This window comes from Gouania willdenowi, chromosome 7, assembly GCF_900634775.1.
Source record: "Gouania willdenowi chromosome 7, fGouWil2.1, whole genome shotgun sequence".
NCBI classification, from domain to species: Eukaryota; Metazoa; Chordata; class Actinopteri; order Blenniiformes; family Gobiesocidae; genus Gouania; species Gouania willdenowi.
In genome coordinates, this window is record NC_041050.1 from 33,841,071 (window position 1) to 33,860,274 (window position 19,204).

Consider the following 19,204-nt stretch of genomic DNA (forward strand, 5'->3'; position numbering starts at 1 on the left):
CATTATTCTCGAAATTTCAACTTTAATCTCGACATTTTGTCTTTATTCTCGACTAAGGATGCACCGAAATGAAAATTCTTAGCCAAAACCGAAAACCAACAATGAGAAAACGAAGGCCAAAAACCCAAACACGGAAATAAATGATTTTGCAAATGGTAAAGTCCAGAGGACCTCTAAGAAACATGCGCTGTAGATGCTATTGATGCGCAGGCGTGCTAACAGTCCATTTTAACAGAGGGCTACACGTAACTATACAGTGTCTAAGTGACACAGAAGCATAGATCATACTTACGTGCTCGGTCAACTTTGATCAAAAGACACTTAGGTGATCATATGTATAGAATACAGTCGCTCTGTGAGGCAAGACGGTATGCGCACGTTGTTCGCGTCATCAAAACATCCTCATTCAGTCGGCTTTTTTCAGCAAGAAAAGAGTTTTGGTGGCCGGAATTTTGGTGCATCACGATTCTTGACATTCAAACTTTATTCTTGATACACCCAAAATTATTTTCTCCATCAAAATCGGCCATAATCCTCTTCTGTACTATTCTAACTAATCATGTGTTTGTTTTGTTGTTGGTCTCTCTTTGCTATAAAAAGACTTGGAGAATTTCAAGACCCAGAGAAGAAGTCCAGTGAGGGTTCGTGAAGGTCAAGGAGTGGTTCTACTTTGTGGCCCACCATCGCACTCTGGAGGTAAGATCATGCTTTTTCCAACGGTATTTCCTGTTTAAACTGTGTCAGAGTGTGTGTATGGTTGTGCACAGTTCTTGGCGATACTGTTCAGAGTCAGTGAAGAAGTCACTGTTTTCCTCTGAGCTGTCGACACAGTGCGGTATCATTTCTCTGATTTCTCGCCTGCTGCTTTATCTGGACAAAGTGAAAATCATGTTTGCTCTCCCCTGCTCACTTCCCTGGGCTTCTTGTCTCTACTATGGAAGCTTGAGGAATGAGTCATTTTCCCTACAGGACGTCAGCCTAAATTTTAATGGTGGGGAAGAAAAACTTTGGCAGGCAAAGTGAAGAGGTTGTCTTTGTCTGGTGGTTCGCCAAGTGAATGATAGAGTTTCTCTCTGAAAGTGTTTACGTTGCTTCTCATCATTCTTCTGCATCCATTGTATAATGCAAATAGTTATTCTTAAGTGTTCTAAATACAGGATCAGGAAAAAGGACGTTTTTGTCAATTAGTAGTGACGCAATTTTTCAAGTTAATTTTGACTTGAGGTTGAATGGAGATTCCCATCATTCCTTTTAGTGCTAAAGCTGGGATTGGTGGAGAGCATTTTCTATTTATGTATGCCTATTTTAAAGTAGCATATCTTTTTGTTTGTCAACTGTCCAGAGATAAACTAATATTAGTTCATTCATTCATTCATTCATTCATTCATTCATTCATTCATAAATCTCTATCATGTACAGCAATTAGAGCTGAGAATTGATAAGAATTTGGTGATTCCAATTCCATTATCGATACTGCTTATCGATTCGATTCCTTACTGATTCTCTTATCGATTCTCATTGGGTGAGAGAATTAAATAATACAAATGGATTTGTTTGCTTTAACTCTTTATTATATTATCTTTGTCTCTTTAGATTCCTGCAGGGATATCAGCTGTCTTTTAATTCACCAGGTATAGATTGTTTTCACTGGATAATAATATATAAAAAAGCGCTATATAAAATTGATGAATTATTATTATTATTATTATTACAACATATGACACATTTTGGCTACAAACATTTGAGAATATTGACAGTGCTCCTTTTGAACTTGAACAACTTGATCTAAAATGAATTCAGACATAAAACAAATAATTCTTCTGTAAAAAATAACATATTAACCAAAAGTACAGCTGCACTTATTGTTATTGGAAGGAGCTTCACTTGGTGCTAGCATAAAGACAATATACAGGACCTGGAGGAGTTTATTGTTGCGTATTTGCGACGTAAGAGGAACGATAAGCGGAATTGACAGGCAAGTAAACAAACCATTCCTAGGAATTGGATTACTGGTAATCGGTTCTCAGAGAGAACCGGTTTTTGATTCCCATCCCGAACAGCAATATTCCTTAATATTCCTGCATTGCAGACTTGTTTGCACACAAACATTTAAGGCTTAGTTAAATGAAAGCTATTAGACATCATCGACCAATTCTGAACAGTTTTATACAGCACACAAGGTGATCTCCCACACCACAACACTGTGCCACAGAACAGTAATATAAAATCTCCAAGGATAGTGTGTTGTCTGGGTCTGCTGGTAGTTAAATAGGACACCAGTTTGTCACCACACAGGGACATGAGAGCACTCAATCTCAACAGAGAAAGTCACCATTTAAGAAGCCAAACCCACAATGCTAACCACTAAACCAAGTTTTTAATTTCAAATTAAAGAAAAAGTAACATCAAATCTTTCACCGTTTTTAATTAATTACTTTAACTTAAACTCAGTCACAGTTTCATATTATTTTGTTGGTTGTCCTTGTGTTCTTACCAAACTTGGTGTTGTGAAGATGTTTGAAATACAGAGAAATCAACTATGTAATGTCATTATTGACAATTACATGATAGTGTCTAATAAAATCGGAATGTATTCTTGATTCATGATTTAATGCATTTGTTTATCATATATATATACTGTATATATGTGTGTGTTTATGCCTATTTGAGTTACGGCGTCCTGTTGGCTCTTTAAGCTGATTTAAATTGGCTCAATGTTAAAAAACATTTGATTAAGACACTTGAGGTATCTCAACAAACTCCACAAACCCCTCATTGAAACTAAAATGCATTATAATTTACTAATATTTACAACAAAGATTATTTTAGCTGGCCAACTGAGATTATTGAAAATAAAAAATTATTTGCTTGTACAATACTCAACTTGGTTCAAACTCCAGCTTAGTCACCAATTGTTCTCATACCAACTATTTACAAATGTCTGTCTTTTTTTAGAGCTTTGATACTGATGGAACAAATTGCCCAGGGACCTGAAAGACATTTAAAACGCTTTAAAATATACATTTTTAACCATGTACTGTATATATCATGTATTTTTTAATGTATTTGTTGGTGTAATGAAAATATGTCTTGATTTACCTTTTTATTTAATGTTTCTGTATATTTTTAATTCTTACATTTTTTCTGTTCTTACACGTACTAGAATCTTGATTTTATTTTTTATTTTTTAAATGGACCCCAGGAGCAACCAATGAACAAGCACAAAACAAATAAACAGCACAGGTAACTTTTGACTTCCATAAATTCTCACGCGTTTTGTTTGCACTAGAACCAAATAGTGAGCTCCCATTTGTTTGTGCATTGTTCTGAGTGTGTTTTACTAGCTCTCATGAGGTTGTGTTGAGAACAAAAAGCTGGAACAAAAGGCCATATGCTTACATCTAGCAGCTCTGTAGAATGGTGTCCACATGCCAGCTCACTCCACAGACTACAAACAGGATAACAACAGCTTTGCCTGCAGTTCTGGGCTGTAGTAGTAACAGTGTCAGGAACAGTATCCAGAAATATCTTTGAAATATCTTGGCACAGCAAGTTATACTGTATTTGCACCCTTTTTCCAAGCAGCATTGATTCAGACTGGATTATGTTGATCATACCTTATTTTAAATCTTGTAACTTGTAATCTTTAAATCTTATTAGAGAAAGTTGTTTTTTGACAAAGCTTCTGAGGTTTTAAGGCAGCTCTTAGCATAATTTGGTAATGAAACTTGTCCACGTTACCTGATTTCACCTTGGACATATGGTACAATCAGCAGAGGATGAACAGGATATAATTGGATTCATTCTGAAATGATTCCACGTTACTGATTACCCTCAAATTCACCTTCTTTGAGCATTAATGCAGAAAATGAAGTACTCTAATATCTACTTCCAGGTTAGTTTGCATTTAGTAAAACCCAAAACTTAGTATGCTAAAATATGTAAAGTAAACAGTGAAAAATGTTGACAATGTATTTGTCAATGACTTGTATTGCATGTGCAAAAAGCCAATGTTCCTTGATGCAGGAGGCCCGGGCCACATTTCAGTGGTTTCAGTTTGCAGTCACACTTGTCTATGACTGTGGTATGATCTTTAGTACACAGTTCATGCAGGTTTACAAAGGGTGTGGCCTCAAAGGAGCACAGGGCAGAAAAAATAAACACTAATTTTAAGTCTTTTTATGCTAATGGCTAATGAAGCATTCAAGGAAATAAGGAAATACGTGTGTGGGCTCATTCTCATTCATTTGCGTAGTTCTGCAGACGTGACGTCAAATGACGCTGATGTCAAATAGTGCTGATGACGCTTGGAGAGGCGTCCACTCTGCCGGAAATAAGGGCGACCATGGTGGTAGAGGGGTTGTCTTCTGATCGAGAGGTTGGGGATTTGATCCCAGTCTATACCTGTTGAAGTGTCCTTGGGCAAGACACTGAACCCTAAGTTGCTCCCAGTGGTTGACCAGCGCTTTGCATGGCTGCTCAGTCTCATTGGTGAGTGAATGGATGAATGAGTTGATATTGTAAAGCGCTTTGGGACTATTTTAGTGTAGGCATAAAAGCTCTATATAAATCAAGTCCATTTACCAATAAAGAAGATGGTTTGGAGACTGAAAGAAGACAAACACATTGGCCCTCATTCACTCCCGCCTGCCTAACTAGTCTAAATGCAAATAATTGTCTTGATCAAATAGCTGATATTTAAGCTTTTAGGTTGTAGATGAGTAACATTTCATATAAAGCAGAACTAAGTAACTTTGCTTAGCGCTCCCCCTAAAGGTCCCTTTTGGTTTTGGGGGGGTGAAAGACCCCCGATCACCCAATAAACACTTGTATTACCCTCACAGGGACTACGAGCAGGATTTATTAAGGTGAAAAAGTTACTTAGTTCTGCTTTAAACCATCATTTGCAGTTATTGATATTTTAATTCAACCCTCAGCCTGAGTCCATTCCAATATGGAAAGGCTGTTCACCTCCTCTGTTATTCTCTTCCACAGAGCCTTTAAATTAGCTCCTTAAATTACAGTTTTCACACTACCAAAAATAACTTCTTTGTTTTTCTTCACCATAGCTGTGAGGATGCTGATTTTCATCTCGGAAACATTTTTTTACTTGCAAATGTTTGTTTCTGAACCAGGAATATTTCAGGGCATAACATGTTAATGATTATCAAATTCAGCTGCAGCATTTATCAACACCCAATCATTGGTAGGGGGATTGGTCAGATACGAATGGTCCATAACTTCCACTTTGGTCCTGTCGTACAACACAATGTCAACTCAGATTTGCTCCCGTTTACACGCAAGGTTAATAAATGTGGGCCGTTGAACCTAACTACTGTTTGGTTCCGTAGAGGAGGTATTTTTTTCTTCCGATCTGAACCCGACAGTTAAAACGTCAATTTTTTTTTCCTCATACAAATGACATATTCATGTTTGTTTTAGTGGTAAACCTGCTTTAATAACCAACAACTGTTAATGTCAACATCAGATAACGTCAAACACAAATAGGCGCGTAGTGCACGCTCGGGGTGGGAACCTCTGGTTACCTCACGATGCAATACAATACGCGATACGAAGCTCGCGATAACAATTATCTCACGATATGACGATACTGAGATTATCAATATATTGGTCGGAAATCAATCTACGATAATCTGACATAACAAGAAAAAAAAAAGATTAAGTGAAAAAATACAATTTTTATTTTATATCTCTGAAAGACAATAAATTGAAAGAGTCCTATGAACAGTGACACTATTTTAGTGCAACATTTCTGTAAATAAGTGTCAACATACCAATGTAAATGAATAAGTATCTCCAATAGTGCTTTTTGTAAACAAAAAATAGGGTCTTTCTTACCAGTGACACCATTATAGTGCAATATTCCATTAAACAACATAATGGTTCAATCAACAAACAGTGACAACATTTCTGTGAAGACCTACCTGCACATTTTAGTGAAAAAGCAAAAAAAGGTTTTGGAAAAAAAAAAGAGAAAAAAAAATTGATACTTAGCACGAGCATATTGATAATCGATAGTGCGGAAAAATATTGCGATATATCGCTGTATCGAGATATTGTCACACTCCTAGTGCACGCAAGAGACCCAGTGAATCTGTTTATATAATCCATGTATCAAGGATAAAGATAATCTATATTTTTGTGGCTTCAAAGCTTCCGTCGTGTATCCATCCTCTAGCCACAGTATCAGCTGCTCTGCTAAGAAGAGTACACGTGCGCGCTCGTGTCGGCTTGACTATAGTTTACACTAACGGCAGTCGTGTTGCTATGGATCTTATTTCTTGATCATGCCGTCTGCTCCTTTAAATGTATTTCATTCTTGCACGTGAAGCTTTTTGGATTCCAACAAAACCAAGGAAATATGGACAAGCTCACCTTTTATAATCTGAAAGAAATGTAGATGAAAGGAAATAATAACTGGATGTTTCAAATGACCTTGTTCAGAGGCCATGGAGCTTTAGTGTAAACATACCACCTACAAGTTTAAACCTTTCACAAATGTCCGAAAATGAACAGTTCATTTTACCATGGATGATTTTTAGTCATTCTAAAGGTCTATCTTGAGTTGTAACCTCACGACATCAATGGCATCCAACGACTACTTTAATTCAGATTGAGATTAAAATGAAACATCATACTTACAGATCTACTTGTTATAACATTTGTGAGTTTCTCTTCTCCTCTGATGTTGATCTTCAACAACTCTGCCTGCTTTGTTGTAACTGCAGTCTTGCATAACTAAGTCACTTTCACAAATATTTGTATATAGTTGTATGCTACAGTTTAAAAATGGAAATCAACTTTGCTCTAATCTTCAGTGAATTAGGATGTATTTAATAATTTATGTAATTATGCAAGAAATATGATCTTAATCCTTAGACATTCTCATAATTATACCTTTTGACCCCCAGGGAGTCTAAATTCATGCACACCAGTCTATCGAACGCCTACCCTGCGCCTGCACATCTGATTTACATTTTCCATAGACTTAGAATGGGTACACGGGCACAATGCACAACTCACGTCTGCATGTGTGCTTGTGTTAACATGTCTTCATACGCTTTAATGTGCATACACATTACAGCGTATGCACTCCTATGCCACACCTGAATGTGCACCTAACAAACATAAATATATCAGTGACACGTAGACGTAGGTGTGGCGTGAGTGAAGCTATAGCGATCAGGCGCGCTTCACTATGTAGCACCGTGTACGTGACATGTGAACAGAAAAAAATATTAGACGCTTACACGTGCAGGCGTATACACGCAAGCAGGTATGTAAGGGTGTGTGAGAGTGAGTGTATAACGGACCCCCATTTAGTCCGGTTACAGTCTGTGTCATGACACCCGTCCATAGAGTGGTAGTGACTGTAGTGTTACGCTCTGAGTCAGATCGTTGCTGTGATTGGACAGGATACAACACTCAACACTCACACACACTTACTGACTTGCACGCGTGTACACGCCTGCACGCTTAACAATTTTTTTTTAACTGTTTTAACATGTCACGTAGACGGTGCTACATAGTGAAGCACGCCTGATCGCTATAGCTTCACTCACGCCACACCTGCCACTACACCTAACTACGTAAATTGGGTAAGTTTAGTGAAAGTTAGGCAGGCAGGTACACGTGGGTTAGACTGGTGCGCATGAATTTAGAAGCGATCCACCCCCCATTGTGTGTGTGTGTGTGTGTGTGTGTGTGTGTGTGTGTGTGTGTGTGTGTGTGTGTGTGTGTGTGTGTGTGTGTGTGTGTGTGTGTGTGTGTGTGTGTGTGTGTGTGTGTGTGTGTGTGTGTGTGTGTGTGTGACTGTAGTCCTGGGGGTGATGTTGTCAGTACGCTACAATGTTATTTGCACCTGGCCTATGTCTGTCACATCTTTTAAGAAGTCTTTATCTACTTTTTAAAAAGAACAAATGACATGTAGGGAATCTGTTGCACTGGGAGTGTCTTTTTAAACACTCATCCATATTATACAGTATTATCAGAGCCACTGGGCACTGGATCCATTCAAAGCTGGATTCTTTTAATGCAGGGCAATGTGCACCATGGACAGGTCACCAGCAGACAGTGAATCAGACATATCATGCATTCACACATACAATCAGAGAAAATTAACAAATGTAATTAATATTTTCCATTATTAATAAAAAGGCCAATGCTTCATGTGTGTTGAGGAAATAATCTCACTCTGTTATTGCTTTTGAACTGTAGCTGTTCATGGTCACGCATGTTCCTCCCACTAACTTGTTCCAGTGTGACTGTAGATTGGCAACATTAACAAGTCATATTTTCTCAAGTGCTTTGATGTTTAGAGATATTGTTTTTTTATTTTCATGAATGAATAAGAGAAGGATGCACACACACATTAAAATTACAGTTGTTTCCTCTGTTTATTAATTGTTTTTTGATGTAAATAATATCTTATCTTGTTTCTCAATATGCATAAGCCATTTAATAATATTTGAAATAATATTAATGGATCACCAGGGGTGTCTAGAGATTGAAAAGAGTCTCTCGAGATTATATGGATCAGCTAGATTCCTTTGAAAGTGAAAATACAATAACTATAACACTAACATTATTATACAATAACTATAACACTAACATTATTATACAATAACTAAAACACTAACATTATTATAAAATAACTATAACAACAATAACATTATTATACAATAACTATAACAACAAATACAATAACTAGAATAGATTTATCATGTAAAATGTAAAGTTTTACACATGAGCGAAAAATGAAATAATAAAAAGAAAAAAGTACATTTATGTATTTTTCTGTAGTATCTGTAGGATCTTTGGTGCATTGTTGCATATCTGAATGACTGGTAAATAGACTGTGGCTTGCATGAGAAAAGTCAGAATCCTGTTCTCATAAAGGGTGACAGGACATTATTAATAATCAGCACAATGCTGTCTTGTACAAGGACCTGCCTCATCTCCTCTGTAAAGGATTTCAATATCCCATGCATGATTCAGGAAACCATTATTCTGTTTTATGGTGCCTCAAAAACCCCCAAGACCACTGCAGGAACTAATATGGTGCACCCAGCATGTTGTAAAACCATACAGCGGCTCATTGTTATGGTCTGATCAAAACACGTCAATTTTCCAAAACTCTATTCTCGTAAAAATTTCCATCGTACCTCAATTTTTGTTGTTTTCATGTAATGTTTATTTCTGTATCTGCCCATGTCATCCTTTGCTTTAAGATGCTTTGAATGACTCTTAGTTACTCAAGACCCTAATGCACCTGACCTCCTTTTCGCTAATGGAAACCAACCTTTCAGGTTCACTCAGGGCTGAAATCGCTTGTTTTCCCTATACAGGGCATCTATTCCAAAACAGAAGCTGGTCCGAGCTAGAAACAGCACTCGTGGCTGGCAGGGATTTTGCCTTTTTTCTGTGTTTGTGCGTGCACGCGTGTGTGTGTGTCCCAAGCTATATGAAGGAGTGAAGTTGTGTATAATGAATACAGACGAGAAACCCTACAAGTCTTTAAAGGCATTCAATTCATGAATCTCAAAATAAAGCCTTATTTGTCATTAAAATGTCTTAAATCAGTCTTTAAAAAGTCTTAAATATTAACACATAAGTATGATTTTGTGATTGTAATTAGTTTCACATTTCAAACTCTCAAATTTTTTTGTATTTTTGTTGTTGTTTATGGCTATTTTTTATAATAATAATAATAATAATAAATCTATAAATACAAGGAATGTCTTTGCGTGTGTGTGTGTGTGTGTGTGTGTGTGTGTTTGTGTGCGTGTTTGTGCGCGTGTGTGCGTGCGTGTGTGTATCTCCCTGAGGCAGTGTCTGATTGACCTGAAACTTTTAACAGCTTGCACATAGCCCGAGTGTGTGCATCTAATATTTTGGACTTATTTGGTGATTTCGTTGCAAAAACCATAAACCAGTGAATACAGTGAATACAATCAATAAAGCATAATTTAGCAGATATATTTTGTCAAAATATAGGTTTTTAGGCCTTGTTTAAAGCATTAATAATAAATGTTTCTAGTCATCGTGTGTGTATTTTTGTGTGTGGTAATTTATTTTAGTCTACACTAGACACTGGAAAAAATGTACCCTAACCCTATGTAATTTATGTGGCTATTCTTTCCCCATTTGTGTTCACTGTGAAGTTGGTCTTAGATTTAATTTCAAAGTCTTGAAAAGTCTTGAATCTAATTTGATTGAATCTGTAGGAACCCTGCCCTGGTTAATTGTCATTCATGTCCCTTGTGAACACAGTTAGGATTGCAAACTTTGACAGAACTTGCATGCATATACATTTTATCAATACAATACACGTGTATGCATAAAAAAACCACCCTTGATTTACGACGTCCTTGGCTTGTCATGTTCCATTTCTTTTCTCTCACTTCAGGTCATTAGGGGGAATTGATGCTGCCTGTTCATTATACAAGGGCTAAATGGAACCACAATGAAAATCTGCCACTCACTGTCACTCATGATTGCATTAATCCATTACTGCCCTTCCACAGAATGCTCTCAAGTCTAACCATCAGCTCCAAACAGGGGAGTCTTCCACTTCCTATTTCCTGGTTCCTGTTTCCCCAGCATGAATCTTTAACTAACCAATTAGTAACCTCTCATTTGTTGTTGTAGCATTTTGTTGTGCATTCACCTTTGGAAGATATTGTTTTCAGAAACGCACATCAAATATACATGACCTTGTCAGGATGAGAGCAGTGATATATTATTTAGAAGAGAGAGTGATATTGCAGCAGTTCTCCTCGTGGGTGCAATGAAAGTTATGGTTGAAAAGTCAGTGAGGCAGGGGTTGAGTTTATAGCAGGAGCGTCCTCAAAGGGGAAATATTGATGCTGAAATTTAGCTCCTCTCAAAATTTATCTCAAAGGTGCCAAGACAGCTATTGGGGGATTAATTCAACATGTTGAAGAATGCAACTTTTCATTTTGTAGCTCATGGCGTGATGGCAGAATTGTAGTTTAAGGCTGAAGCCAGATGGTTACTATCTACGGTTTGGGTCACTCCTATGTAAAAGTACCCATTAGTACTAATCTAATTTAAGATGAGTGTTGGTGGATGGATGGCTTGCATTCAAGTTGGTTGGTTGATCATTTTTAGTGAGTATATACTGTACATGGTTTCATGAAGATGGCCGACTCTACCGCTCTCGTCGAAAGTTTCAACCAGCCACATACTGTACATTTCTCATTGAGTCCTGAAACAATTAAAAGTGTCTCAAAACTGTTTGCATATGAGAGTAACACATTTTGGATCCATAGTTACCTTCTATCAGTGCTTAATTTGTAAATCATCAGAACCCAGAACATTGGCAGGGTGTTGTTCCGGCAGTAAAAGATAGACAAAAGTGTCACGGAATACTTTTTTTTTTCTTTTATTAAGCGCCTTTTGCTAACTAAATTGGCCAATATTATCACATGAACATAAACAACCAATTAACCTAAATGTTTAATAAAGAAATGATGAATCAGCTTTAAAGATGCACGGACAATCGGCCATTATGGAGCGCATCCGTCTCTCACTCTGAGCGACAGCACAAAAGTGCCATGTTTCAACACCAAAAACAATGCTAATTTAGCCACTTTCATCACAAAGGACACTAAACTTTCACAACACAAAAACCCACAAATACAAAATATTTAGATTTCCACAGAAACAACCTTTGACTTGTTTACCTCAGGCTTAGCTTCACTTATTGGCTTAAAAAAGCTCTTTTTTATTCTATTGTCTTGCAAGCTGACAGAGAAAACATTTTTCTGCATAAATCACACTTTAGATGTAGCGTGGGGGCGTGGCCTGACTTTCCCCTCTCTTCCTCACTCGCACTCAGTTTTTACATTCAGGTTATGTGTGTACAATGATATTTCCAGTGATTTTAACTCAATAAAAGACACACCTGTCCAAATATAATATTTCAAAATTTTATCAAAACATAAATAAACTATGATTTAATGTAATTTTCTAAATAATTTTATTTATTGTGGGTAGCAGCTTTAAATGTTTTTCTTTCTACAGTAAATCCAATGAATGACTTTAGTTATTTATTTAGTTTTTCCAGATATGACTTTAATCAAAACTTGACCAACAATGCATTTTCAAAAGTTTTTATTTTCCTGCTTAAGCAATTAAAAGGTTTGATGTTTTCATTCATAAACAACTGTATGTTCAATGTGCACACATTGCAAGTGTCTACAGCCTGAAGTTGTGAAGGTCAAGCTGTCAAACAGTTTTACATCACAGGCTCCATAAATCCTGACACAGGAAGCCAGAGTGTTAAAGTTAATTTAAACACTAGCAGTAGGTTAAAGAAAGTCACAAAAACTAAGTGGGCTGAGGAAGAAATGGTGCCAGCCAAAAAAAAAAATCTTGAAAAACTGTTCAGGTTTTGCATCTGTGGCTGAAAATTAGGCACAAGATCAAACAGAAGGCCAGAGGAGCATTTTGGCACCACGTTGGAGGGATGCTGGCAAGATGTGCTGCTTGACCACAGGCCATTTATATGTAGTGAGGGTCTATCGAGTGGTGCAGGAACAGGTGAGCAGAGGGTGGAGGAGATAAGAAGATGTAGCAAGTTGGAAAAAGCCGAGCAGATGGATGTAGCTGCCTGGGAGGTACAGCAAATTAGGTTCTGAAGCAAAAGAAGTCAATTTAGGATTCTACTGGATGGTCTGTGATTTGCAAAGGTTTGCAGCAGTATGTCAAAGCTCACACTCTCTTATCCCCTAAAGATCTGAAGTAAAGAATCATGAGTCAGTATGAGTGTCCAACTCACATCTCAATTATTCCCTGTACTGTAGTGCAGAGTCATCGCTTAGACAAGTTTTTACCTACAGCCAAGATTGCTTTTGGGACAGGGATGCAATATGGTCCACAGCAATCTATTCCTGTGTCAATATGTCAAAACACCATCATTCCTTTTTATAATGCAGCTCATCGTTAGTGCGAAGCCTCGCCGAGTGCACTCCATTTGGTTGGTAGTACTGGGAGTCTTTCCCAGAAGCTTGTTATCACAGATGATAAATTTAGTAGACAAGGTGGTGCCATACTGAATACTTTATTCTGTAACACACTGATTATAGGGTCACTCTGTGGCAGTGAGCGTTGCTTCCTCTCAGTGCAGAGATTGTGGGTTTGAGTCCTGTTGGTGGCCTCCAAACTTGACTAAGTGATGGCCAGCAAGACAACCCTATGGGGGGGTTACATCCTGTATCCACTGTACAGTGTACATTTTAGGACATCTTAAGGTCTCAGAGTGAGGTATCAGGTATCAGGAAAACGTCTGTCATTTTTCAGACCAAACAGTGTCATGGCCTCAAGGATGCGACTGAAGCGACCAGATTGAATTTAAAATCATTGTAAATGATGCAACCTCCCTTCAACCGACTAGGTCCTGCGCAACCTAGACGCTCAAAGTTGAGAAATTTGAACTTTTCAAGCGTCAACTCCCCCGGCCATCATTGTCTATAGAGCTAAGGCAGCAGTGGGAGGGCTGTACACTTCCTCAACTGACCGGTGCAACATTAAAGCTGTTAACTCCTTAAAGCCTACATTCTGGGTGAACTCATCCTTTAGTAATCCCGTAAGTTGATTATTTAAACGGTAAAAGCGGCACTGTCTACGATAAGTGCTGTTCTCTGGTCATCACATCACTGGCGCAATGAAGTGATATGTTCAAGCGACTCATCACAGACGATTGAAGGGACTGCAGTGGCTTCAGTCACGTTCGGTGTGAATGCACCTTCAGGCTTCAAAATAAAAGTCACACTCAACAGCCTCAGTCCGTAAAACGCAGCATGACGCTTAGGGTTGTGTATTGCCTGGTATCTGGCGATACGATTCCTATCCCGATACATAGGCCACAATACAATACGATTTATCCCGATATTAACATAAAGGTGATTATTGCGATTTTTTAAAATTTTAAATATGACTTAAGAAACAACTAATCTGTAAATGTGTACACATTCATGAAAACATTATGTATGAAATATATTTTATTGGCATATTTTACACTTAAAACATTGGCTTTAACATGCCATGTGCCAACAACTTAAAATAAAAAAATAACAAACAATCTGCTTGTGGCTTTTAAACCAACTTTCGTGCAAGGTTTCAGCACACTTCTTTGTGCAGTTACAGTGTCTCCTGCAATGGAAAAGACTTTCCTGGTTAAACAAAGGTTAAGAAAAATAAATAAATATATGTGTATTTATATATATACCTGTTTATATTAGGTTTTTTTTTTTTTTTTTTTTTTTTAAATAAAAAAAATTGATATGGATGCATTTAGAATCGATCCCAGAATCACGCGACGTAATATCGCGATATATCACTGAATCAATTTTTTTTCAACACCCCTAATGACGCTGTATTTTGAGAAACCGGAAATACACGACATAATCAATATGCGCTGCTTTGGATACACGAGTAAATTGAAAGCTGTTATTTTCTATTTATTTCGAAAGGTTAAAATATATCATTTAACTATGTATTTATTCATAAAAAAATATGTTGATATCACATATATCTTGACTTTTAAAAAATAAAAGGGAAGAACGGCTTTTCAACGTACTTCTTCATGGATGACTTTTATTTTGAAGCCTGAGGCCGTGTTATTTGACAAGTGAGGCTTTTCAATCTGAAATAATTTTGAATATCTGTATTAGAAAATAATAATTCAAGGTATTGAATAATGTAAATAGGTAATAGTGTTGTAGTGGGACACCTGGGACTTTTATGTGCAGTGTTTGCATGTTCCCGCTGTGCTTCCATTGGCTTTTCTTCTGATTTGTCAGTCTTCAATTTACAATCCAAATATATACAGGACAAATATGACAAAGAAAAAGGTATGAAAGCACGTATTAAACCACAACTGTTCACCAAACTAAAGGACAAAAAAACATAACACCAATTCCTAAAAACATAAGTAGTAACAGGATGAATATAAGAATAAAACCCTGGACACTTTAGAATAAATATCAACAGTTCAAATGAAGAAGTGTTGAAATGGACAACAAAGTGCTTCCTGTATGACTTTGTTCTGCGCTGTGGGACTGCAAACCTCCGTCCAGATGGAAGAAGCTGAAACTCCTTATGTAACAGATGAGATTTGTCCCTGACAATAGATTTATTTGTCCTGTCTGGTGTTCAGAGATTCCAGGTTGAGCTTTGCTGCACCACTGGCCTCCCTGACCATTTAACTATTTGTAACATATTGTGTTACTCCAGTACAAATGTTACCATGGAGTTCAACAAAAAAACTCTGTTAGTTCTAATGCTTTCTTGTTTCAAATGATTATAAAAGTGTTCATCTGCAAACAAATGGTAGAATAAATGTTTACTATGTGAAGAGCAGTGCACAAGCTTCATTTCTTTTTAAATATATATTATGTTTTAATGATAGAGGGTTGATGCTCAGCTCAGTCCACCGATCGCTGTGTCCCTGAGGGGAATCCCTGACATGAGAGCCTTTATCAAGCACGCATACACAGGAAACAATGGTGTGTAGAGGACATGTTGCTTGTATGTCACTTATTCTCAATGACTTTGCCCGCAGAACTCAGCTTTACATGGATCTTCAATGAGTACCCTTCGTTCGTCATTCAAGACAAACGGCGGTTCGTGTCCCAGAAGACTGGAAACCTCTACATTGCTAAAGTGGAGCCTTCAGATGTAGGAAACTACACTTGTGTAGTCACCAACACAGTCACCAAAAGTAGTGTCCAGGGACCCCCATCACCTCTCGTCTTGAGGGTGGACGGTAGGTAACAGTGTTGTTCTAAAGTTGGAGCTGGCTTTATTATTTTACTGTCAATGCAGGGGAGTGGGGGTAGAACCATTCTCCCAGAGCAGGTGCAGCGGCTTTGATTAACTATTAGCTGGCAGGACTACGGGGTGGAGAGGAGAACTATTGGCCTGCCAGCAGCAGCCTCTGTGTACAGTTGCCAGCATATTCATTACCGTATACGCCATTTATTTCTGCGTCTGAGCTTGCATGAAAAAACTAAACTAAATGACATTAAAACACAGTTCAATGGTAGAAACTTCCTCCTGGCAGAGAAATCAAAAAGGGGCTATTGCTCAGCTGCATTGATTAGTTTGAGCTTTTGGTAACACTTTAGTTGAAGTTTTATACATGAGGCTGACATCACGCTGTCATTATTTAGCATGAATAAGGTGTCATGAAGGCTGTCATTAAGTGTTGTTTGCTACCCTAACCCTTCGTTACCCTAGCCCGTAACCCTTACCTTAACCCTACCTAACCCTAAATCCTAGTTGTGGCCGACTGCATCAAGTCTACTTACTTTTGGTCTCTGGACACATCTCAGACAGCTTCTCTGATGCACCTTCACAAACTCCTTGATGAACGATGTATGGTACAGAGGAACTCGAGTAACATGCGCCGGCCCAGGCCTTGCCTTTGACTCCCCATACAGAACTAAACCGTCCAGAACTGTTCAGGGGGTTTCATCAAGAGAAAATAACCACAAACCTAACCCCAACCCATAACCCTAACTCCACCCCTAACCCCTAACCCACTTGATCCCTCCACCTAACCCAAAAAATGCTAACATAGCGCCAAAGGTTTTAATGATTTAGCTAACAACACATAATGACAGCATAAATGGTAAATTGACTTGATTTATATAGTGCTTTATAACCACTGAAGTAGTCCAAAAGCGCTTTACATATCAGCTTATTCACCCATTCACACACCAATACAACTGAGCTGCCATGTAAGGCGCTAGTCGACCAATGACTTTGACATTTAGACAGAAGACGAGGTCTCTACCACCTGAGCCACGGTCGTAATGTCAGCCGTCCGTATAAAACTTCAAGTAAAGTATTCCCAAGCTTTTATTTATAAAAATATATGTTGCTGTGACCACTTAGACCACATGTGTCAAACTTATGCCCCGGGGGCCAAATTCAGCCCTTTGGAGCTCCCAATTCGTCTTGCAGGAGAAAGTAAAAATAACAGAGAAAACATGACTCATTGTGTGAATGAAACAAAAAAAAAAAAACAATATTTGCAGGGTCCCACAGTTTTACCGGTGCTTACTGTATATCGCACAATTGCAGTCATTTTTTATGTTAAACTGTTAAAAAAAAACTCAAAATTCCTTTAAATTCCTACAATTTTTCTAAAATTATGACATATTTCCCTTAATTAAATAAAAATTGATCACAAAATCTAGGAAATTTAAAGTGAAGATTTAGTTGGGATTGATATATATCACTTATTGCTTGGATATGGTTGGTTTCTTAAATATTTAGTATTTCATGTATATGTAGAAGTCCAAACTATGGCAAAATAATGTTGAAATTACTTGTTTTCCTGCAAAAAACAATCTGTGGCCCACTTGAGATCAAAACTGCTACTAATTTGGCCCCTGAACTAAAATGAGTTTGACAACCCCGTCTTAGACACACATGTAAAACATTATTTCTGTGTTCCTCTTCAGGTGCGATGGGCGAATACGAACCAAAGATCGAAGTCCAGTTTCCAGAAGTCGTCCCTGTTGCTAAGGGCTCAACAGTCAAACTGGAATGTTTTGCACTTGGAAAGTATGTATACACCAAAATTACAACTTCTTTATTGCCTGTTGACTGTACCAGTGTGAGCTGTTTGATATTGAGTCTTTCTGGAGCTGTAAACGTATATATCCGCTGTTTGTCTTGTATAGGCTTCTTCTACTGAGCTAAACAATGATAGACAACACTTTTAGACTTGTTTGACATTGTGTGTCCTTATGCGCTGTGTTTCCCGTTTAGCCCAGTGCCAACTATCAGCTGGAGAAGGGATGATGGAGCCACTTTTGGCAGGAAGGTCGATGTCAACAAAGCCAGCGGCGTTTTGGAGATTCCTTATTTTCAGCAGGAGGACGCAGGCATATACGAATGTGTGGCGGAGAACAGCCGAGGAAAAAACCTGGTTAGAGGGAAACTGTCTTTCTATGGTGAGTGGGAGGATGTGATCCCACACTTTGATGTGCAAACTTCACTCCTTTTTTTTTTTTCTCCAGTTGAATTTAATCAGGTTTGTTCAACCTTCTCTCTAGGCTCTCACTTATGTTTATTTACTTTCTTTTCATTGATTGATGACCCTATTTAAACTCACCGCTTAACTGCTTTAATAAAAGTGCACATTTAGAGAGAGAGCTTTGCAAAAACTTTTTGTTGCTGCTGTGCAATATGTTGTTTTTATTGGAGTACATCTATAACAGCATCATACTGGGGAATGTGGTCATGAATTAACCTTTTACCAGTAGTTTTGTTCTGACATGCTTTTTATGGTGCCCGCGGCTACCACAGGGCCATAACCCACTGATTTATTCCACCTTCCTAAGAGAGGACGTTTTTCCCTCACCCACGCTGGACTTATGCCCTATATTTCTGAAACGGCTTTAATGGTCCTTGATGAAGGGCGTTTTATGTCTTTATTCTTTCCAATATTTTGTTTATGCAATGATGGAGCCTGCACATAAAACCCTATAGGGAGGCGCTTGAGTGAAATATTTAAATCTGCAATTCTCTTTTGTGTGAAAGAGTGTGTCTTTGATATGATAATCTGTAATTTGCAGCACCTGTGGGTAATATGAAATGCTCGTCGTACCTATGGAGAGGCTGTGCATTCTGCAGGCTGTGCTTTAGAAATACTGTACTTTCTGACAGCTGGGAAAGCTTTAAGCTCGATACAAAGACTGGATAATATCCTGGTCATTTTCTAAACTAGGTCATACATTTTCATCTGTTTGAGGCTATATCGTGTTGGTGCTAAATAGCCTGGCCCCTGCTGTAGCTGAGTGGAAATCTTGGTTCTTGGTGTTGAGATTTAAGCCCCTACTCAACTTAAAGCCACACTGGTTGACCAGCTGCCAGGTGATAAAAATCTCTAATCCCATTTTAGATAGACGGGATCATGTGGGACATCCATCAACTCTATAGAACAACCAGATAATCGAAACATAGGATTGTGGGGTTTGCAACAACCAAACAGTCCAGAGACAGTATGAATAATTTCTCTTTACTTTTCATTATTGTCCTTGTACATTTCCTGAAGATTAGAATAATGAGATCATGGACTAACTGCATTTGAATGGGCTCAGACTGTCAGGGACTCTTGATAGGAGACGCTGGCATAAAGACT

General features: G+C 38.0%; 1 protein-coding gene across 3 annotated transcripts in view; it reads left to right on the forward strand.

The window, feature by feature from the left end:
- cntn3a.1 (contactin 3a, tandem duplicate 1) overlaps positions 1 to 19,204 on the forward strand; it is a 128,170-nt gene that overhangs the window by 48,419 nt on the left and 60,547 nt on the right. For all 3 annotated transcript variants that reach the window (XM_028453224.1, XM_028453226.1, XM_028453225.1), the window contains exons 5-8: positions 601 to 696; positions 15,611 to 15,814; positions 17,520 to 17,622; positions 17,830 to 18,014. In XM_028453224.1, the coding sequence (XP_028309025.1) occupies positions 601 to 696; positions 15,611 to 15,814; positions 17,520 to 17,622; positions 17,830 to 18,014 (588 nt within the window). The remainder of the gene's footprint in view (positions 1 to 600; positions 697 to 15,610; positions 15,815 to 17,519; positions 17,623 to 17,829; positions 18,015 to 19,204) is intronic.